General features: G+C 41.2%; 1 protein-coding gene across 1 annotated transcript; it reads left to right on the top strand.

Annotated features, from left to right (window-relative positions):
* Positions 1 to 228: 228 nt before the first annotated feature.
* On the top strand, positions 229 to 1749 carry LOC308643670 (sperm motility kinase 2B-like; the record flags this gene model as incomplete). Its single annotated transcript, XM_081283723.1, has 1 exon — positions 229 to 1749. One exon carries the CDS (start codon positions 229 to 231, stop codon positions 1747 to 1749), a length of 1521 nt encoding a protein of 506 aa, XP_081139849.1.
* Between the last annotated feature and the right edge of the window lie 5566 nt (positions 1750 to 7315).

Below are 7315 nucleotides of genomic sequence, written 5' to 3'. Positions count from 1 at the left end.
TGGTGGTGACCTGTCGGACTCCCAGATAGTTAGTGCGTTTGGTGGTTGGTGGTTGGTGTTCGGTGGTTGGTGGTTGGTGGTTGGTGGTTGGTGGTGCTGTGGGCTTTGGCTTTTGGTTTTTTGATTTGGGTTTGTTGTTTTGCTTTGTTTTGGTTTTTGGTTTTGCTTTGTTGTTTTGGCTTGTTATTTTTTTTTAGCTATCACCCTTAGTTGGTGTTCCTGCTTAGGATGTTTAGCCAGAGTAGTGAGAGTAGTGAGAGTAGAGTAGCAGCACTGCAGGTGCCAGGCTCCTGCAGCGTGGCGGCCTTCATGGAGCACTATGAGTTCCTGAAGGTCATCGGGCGTGGCGGGTATGGCCAGGTGAGCCTAGTCCTCCATCGCCTCTCAGGGGCACAGGTGGCAGTGAAAGCCCTGGAACTGGAAGTGCAGAACATTCCGGCCTTCAACGAACCCAAGATAATGATGAGTCTGGAGCACCCCAACGTGGTCCAGCTGTTTCACGTGTTTGGCACCCAGAGCACCATCTACATGGTGATGGAGCACGTAGGTGGGGGACGACTGCTTGATCACATCACACGTGGCATGCAGGTGGAGGAGGTCCGGAGGGTTTTCAGGCAGATCGTGTGTGCCGTGGGCTACCTCCATGACAAGGGCATCGTGCACCGAGACCTGAAGCCAGAGAACATCATGCTGGACACCAGAGGCCACGTCAAGCTGATCGACTTTGGTGCCGCCACGTGGTTCAGGGCTGGGGAGAAGCTGAGGCGGATCCGGGGCACACTCCCATACCTTGCCCCTGAAGGTGTCTTGCGGCAAGAGTATGAGGGACCCCCGGTGGACGTCTGGAGCCTGGGGGTCATCTTGTATTTTATGTTGACACAGAGCCTCCCATTTGACTCCACCTCCCCTGAGGACCTGCTGACGCGGATCACTCACGCAAGGTACGCTGTCCCTGACTCGGTGCCTGTGGGAGCCCGAGGGCTCATCCACAGCATACTGACTGTGAAGCCCCCGAAGCGGCCCACAGTCAAGCAAATCTCTCAGCACCCATGGCTGAAGCAGGGTGGGGAGCGTGTACCCCAACAGCGCAGCGAGGCTCTTCCCAAACACCCAGACCCCCAAATAATGGCACTCCTGGTTGACCATGGTCTCGATCCATACCAAACCTGGGTATCTCTGGCCAAGAGAAAGTTTGATGCAGGGATGGCCAACTATTTGATTCTGCAGCACCAGAAAAGCCAGGGGGTAGAGTGCGAGTTCCCAGCGAAGCCTGTGCCTCGCAGGGTTCGGCTTTCCTCTTTTCCTGCGGGCCTTTCCCGTGGCCCTGTGCTCCCCAGGGGGAGCACGAGTGAGCCTGCCCTTCGAGCCTTGCCCTTGCCCCATAAGCACCAGCTGCCTGAGGAAGCCAAACAGCCAGGGCAGGTGGGCATCAGAAGGGCCAGCCTGCCTGCTCTTCCTCTGGACTTCCAGCCTGCTGAGGCCCCGCCTCCTGACGAAGCCTCCCAGTCTCACTCGGTGTCCTACTTGCCCAACCGCTGGAAGCGCCTGGTCAGGTTAGTAGAGACAGTCCGCAGCAGTTCCGCCCAAGATGTATCCCCAGAGCAACCCCGAGAACCCAGGAAGAGCTGGACCAGGAGGATCGCTAACTGTGTCCAAAGACTGTGCTGTTGTTGCATGCCACGTGTCCGTGTCCGCAATAGAGTGTTTCCAAGGGTTCGCAGGAGAAGTGAGCCAGAGCCGGATCAGTAGACCTTTTGTGGCTTCTCCACTTCCTTGGAGAGCTGAGCCAGACAGGACCAGTGGACAGCCTGGGATTCCTCTGCCCCCACCTGCCGAAGACACCAGAGACTGTTCTGCCTGGGACACTTCACCCTGCCCTGCCCCTTTCCCTTCTCCCATTCCGCTGACATGTTTCTTGATACATTGATTTTGGACAAATTGTATAATAAAATTTTTGTTGCAAATTTTTAAAAAATGCTCTGATTCAAATGAGGGTCTGCTCTGATTCAAAGAAAGGAGGGTCCTCAGGGTGGGTCAGGTCCCACCAGCCATCATCTCCCAGGCCTGGACCACTGTGCCTCCCTCTCCGGTGTAGACTCCCTTGCCCTTAGAATAGATGAGGACTCACTTGTCTTGAGCCAGTGTAGAACATTCACTTGCTTTCACCTAGTACAGTACAGTCTGGCTTCTGTTGATCCAGTGTCCATGGAGTCTCTCCCATTGAGCCATTGTAAACATGACCTTTAGCTAGTGACCATGGTCAGGAGGAATACCTCCAAGAAGGCATGGAAGACCTCAGTGTTCCAGGGCATTTTAATGATACTGTGTGTAGGGAAGGTAGGGAAGGAAGAGTTGGCCAGTACATGCAGCTGCCTCACTCAAAATTGTCATGACTGTTGCTATGGGACAGAGTACTCAGGATTTCAGGACTGGAGGGTCAGTTCATCCTATGGATTCAATTATCCATTAAGGCAAGGTGCACCCACATGGATTTACTCTTACCTTTGGATTCTATTACTAGGCTTGTCAAAGGTGACAGCTTGGGCACCTTGTTTCTCTGACATGTCCACTGGTCTGGCACCAGGAGCTACACTGACACCAGCTTCTGGCTCTTGCCCTTTGTGGTCAGAAATGTATACTAGGTTAAACTGTCATCCTTGTGTAGAGGTCTGTAACCAAGAGGTCTATCACCTCCTTGGTTACATTTATTTCTAATTTTTATAAATTTTTTTGAAGTTATGGAACATCTTTGCAGCAGATTCATTGTTGGAGTAAAGGATATTGACTCTTTTATATGTGACTGTTTTATATGTGTTGATCTATCTTGCTACTTTGGTAGCTACTTTGGTAATGTCTTTCTCTTGCCTAATTGCTCTAATTGCTTTGGATACAGTTAATGGTCTATGTTGAATCATAGTGGGGAGGGGAGAATGGACATGTTTTCCTTATTCCTGGTTTTATAGGAAATGTTTTCAGTTTTTCTCCATTCAGAATAATGTTGGCCTTTGGTTTGTCATATAGGCTTTAAGATGTTGTGGGAAGTTCCTTCTGTCCTTAGTTTCTCTTGTTATAAAAATGACTGGGTAGTGGCCTTTGGCAAATGCATCTTCTGCATCTATCAATGTAATCCTGTGATTCTTGTCCTGAATTCTAATTATGTGGTTTGTTACATTGATTTCTGCATGTCTTCAACTGATATTTGGATTATTTATTTTTCTCTATGACCTTGAGGTGTAACATTATTGGATTATTTTTTTTTCTCTATTACCTTGAGGTGTAACATTAGTTAGCTATATGGTATTTTTGGTATATTATAATCTTTATAAAAAAGTTAACAAAAATCTATGACAGTGTGAAGAGAACTTAAATTTTTAGCAATGGGTTTCTATATTTTTTTAAAAAAAATTATATAATTTGTCTTCACTCTGTCACATAGATTTTTGTTATCTCTATTCTGATTTCCCTCTAAGGTTTCTTTTCTACAATTCATTTCTCGTGTAAAGGTGTAGCATTTAATGTTCAATTGTAGGTGCTGGAATTCCTTTATTATTCCTTTATTATATTTCATCCATTATTATCTATGCAAGGAGTACTCTGTCTCCTGTCTTTATTTGTGTTTCCTAACATTTGCTCCATCTCCTAAAATATGAATAGTTAAACAGATGTGATTACAAAGTGAATTGCTTTGTCAATGAATGAAATATTTTATTGATAAAGACATCCATTTGATTCATTGTTTTTGAAATATTTTTAGTTCTGAATAATCTTTATTTATGTCTGGATGTCATATCCAATGGTTAGAGAGCTTTGTTTAAATCCCCCAGTATTTTTTGTATTTTGATCTATTTCATTCTTTATATTAAGAGTTTGCTTTCTGTATGCAGAAGCACAGTTGTTTGGAGCATAAATATTAATAATCAGTATATCTTGTTGCTGGATTTTCCCCTCGTCAGTATGAAGTAATCTTCTTTGTCTCCTCTAATTTTGACTTGAAGTCTACTTTGACATGAGAGGAGCTACCCCTGCGTCCTTGCTTTTCCCATTTTCATGCATGTCTCTGTCTCTAAGGTGAGTGTCTTGTAAGCAACATGTTGCTTTGTATTGTTTTTTTTTAATCCAAACTGCCAATATGATTTTTGCTTTCATTATTATTATAGAAAGATGATTTTTATTTCCTGCCATTTCAATTTATTTCTAATGCTAAATTCAAACTTGGTTATCCTTTAATGGACTACTCTATTGTACTCATCTCTTTTATTTTCTCTGCATGAAATATTCCATCAAGGACATTTGGCAGTGCAGACTACATGGTTACAAATTATTTTGGTTTCTGCTTATTGCGAAGGATAATTTTCCTGGTTATACTAATCCTGTTTGGAAGCTGTTTTTTTTCCAAGACTTAGCATGTATCTTTCCATGCCCTCCTAACTTTTAGGGTCTATGTTGAGATATCAGTTGAAATCCAAATGGATTTACCTCTGAATGTGACCTGCTGTATTTTGGAGAGAATGATTTTTGCTCGCGCCTATTTGGAATTCTATATGAGTCTTGAGTGTGGATTTCATCTTGTTCTTAAGATTTAGAAATTTTTTCTCATATTCATTGAGAAGATTGTGTATTTCTTTAGTTCACATTTCAGGAGCCTTCAACCACAATGATTCTTAAATTTGTTACCTGCAAACTGTCTCTGATTTCTGGAACATTCTGCTAATGGACTCTTTGCATCTTTATTTTGACTCTATTTTCAAAATTATGTACTTTGTTGTTTAGACCACACTGAAAATCTATTTTCAAAGTGGTCTAATCTATTGAATTCTTAATCCAGTTTGTTTATTTAGTTTTCATTTTCTTCATTGGAAATTATCCAATTGAAAAGAATTAAAACTATACTTGTTGTGTTCTTTCATCACAAAGGACTCAAACTAGAAAATAGAAGTGTGCTTATTTTCCACACTTCTATGTAACCTATGGATCAAGGAAGTAACCTATGGATCAAGGAAGTCTAAAGGTGGACTAAAGGTGGACTAAGTAAAAGATCATTGGGTCATTGGGCAGGAGGAATTTACAAGACCATACCCATCAAGGATATGTACTTCATGACAAGCCCACAAAGTTGTATGATTGCATGGATTGATGTGGAAATATCACATGACAAAATTCAATACCAATGGATAAAAATTCTGATAAAAGTAGGATTAGAGAGTGTTATGGGTTAAATTTTATCTTCCAAAGCAATTTTTTAGGTTCTAATCCCACACCTAGCAATCATGCCCCCCCTAACAAATGACTGAATTATGATGTAATTACCATAATGGTGTCATAATGGAGTAGGTCAAGCTCTTGGTTCTGTATGACAAAGCCCTCATAAGGAGAGCAGGCAGGCTGCTCATTCAATGGCACTTTTGACCATATTTTTTATGTAAATGTTATTTATGACAGCAGAGCACATTACAATTTTTATTACATATATAGAGCACAATTTTTCATATATCTCGTTGTTTACAAAGTATATTCACGCCAATTCCTGCCTTCATGTATTTTAGATAGTAATGCTTACCACATTCCACCATCATTAATTACCTTATGATTACCTCATACCCCCTCCCTTCACCTCCAACACCCTCTGCCCTATCTAGAGTTCATCATGTCTCCCATGCTCCTGCTCCGTATTGTTATAATGAGGGAAAGCTGAGTAACACAGTACCTCGATATTTTTTAAAGACCTTTGCTTCCTAACTTGGTAAGAACATTTTCCATGTATTGAATAATTATCTATATTGATCTTTAAAATTATTAATTTCCAATTACCCTTTTGATCTCTATGTCTTTAGCTATATGTTATATACTAATTATATAGAAATTTGTTTCATTTACATTTATGCAGGAGGATTGGATATCCTATTTCATCAATATAACTGAGAGATCCGATTTTAAAATCGACAACAACAAAGCATGGTAGGAGTGTGTGCATTGGTACTCACTAATCAATCCATTAGGTAAATATAATTGCACTTTTTTTCATTTGTCCATTAGTTATGCAATTCATCAGCCATTTTTTTTCCTAAATGAGAGAGCTCAAACTTTCTGAACTACCTCCCTTATCTTCCTTGAGTTGTCCAGACATGGTATGCACTTACTTGCTCTTAATTAAGGGCTTCCAGTCATGTTTCCAATAGCAAAGTGAAGCAAGAGAACTGGAATGTTTCTTCAGAACCACTATCATTTTTTAATCATGTTGTCACAACAATAATTTTAAACATCAATCCTCTATAACTTAACAATACTTGCCCAGTTAAGATAATGCAGAGATTATTTTGGATCCTGCTGAGATCCAAGATTTTGGCTTATTTATTGGATCTCATTTCCCAAAGTACTGCCACATTCCAGGCAGATGGAGCTGCAGAAGGCTGCACATTTGGTTTCATGCCTGAGTCAAGACAAGCCCTCCTGATATGGTTTATGTTAGACCCAGATCACAAGGCCAGGTGTTCTCTACTATCGTGGTGAATTCATTCCTTTTCGGAGTCTTTTCATGCTAGAAAATTTGCTGTGACCATATTAGTTCATTCCCACTGTTTCTCTAAGTTTGCAAACATGGGGTGAAAGGCACTGGATATTGTGATCTTTCCCTTTTAGAATGTACCCAGCTCCTTAGACTACCCCAAGTTTGACTCTCTTGGAGACACAAAAGCCTTTTATAAGGCAAATAAATGCTTCTACCATGTGAATTTTCCAAAACAAGGTGTTTCTGCTTCTGATTTGAGAAGAAGAAAGCTTCCATGTTGACTTTTGGCAGCTTGTTTTACTAAAAAATAAGCAACAACATTGCTTCTTATTGATCACTCTGATAAGAATGATATAAGCAAATTGCAAAGACATTTTTGTTTTTAAAGTCAAAGCTGGTTAGTATCAATTCTGGTGATGACTTTATTCTTTTTATTGCTGAGTAATATTCCATTGTGTATGTATGCCACATTTTTTTATCCATCCATCTATTGAAGGGCATCTAGGTTGCTTACACATTTTAGCTATTTTGATTTTAGCATATATTTCTGTCTAATCTATTGTCCATCTGTCCCTCTGTCGTTAGAGCTGAATATCTCCATCACCCTAAATCCTTGAAGTCGACATTTTGCAGATGCAGGGACTTTCTGCTGGTTTTGGAGTTTGTAGTTTCTTAAATAATAAGTTGTTATTCTTATTTTTCCCCCTCCATTTTATTCATCTACCTGTCAGACCAAAGTAGAGAATACAAAACAAAAACTGAGTGAACAGGTGAAGAGCTGACAATGACACTTGGTGCCCAATGCCCGCT

The sequence above is a fragment of the Spermophilus citellus genome, assembly GCF_964194105.1.
Source record: "Spermophilus citellus genome assembly, chromosome: 1".
Classification (NCBI taxonomy): domain Eukaryota; kingdom Metazoa; phylum Chordata; class Mammalia; order Rodentia; family Sciuridae; genus Spermophilus; species Spermophilus citellus.
Note: the sequence above shows the minus strand (reverse complement) of the source record. Positions and strands in the feature narration are given on the sequence as shown.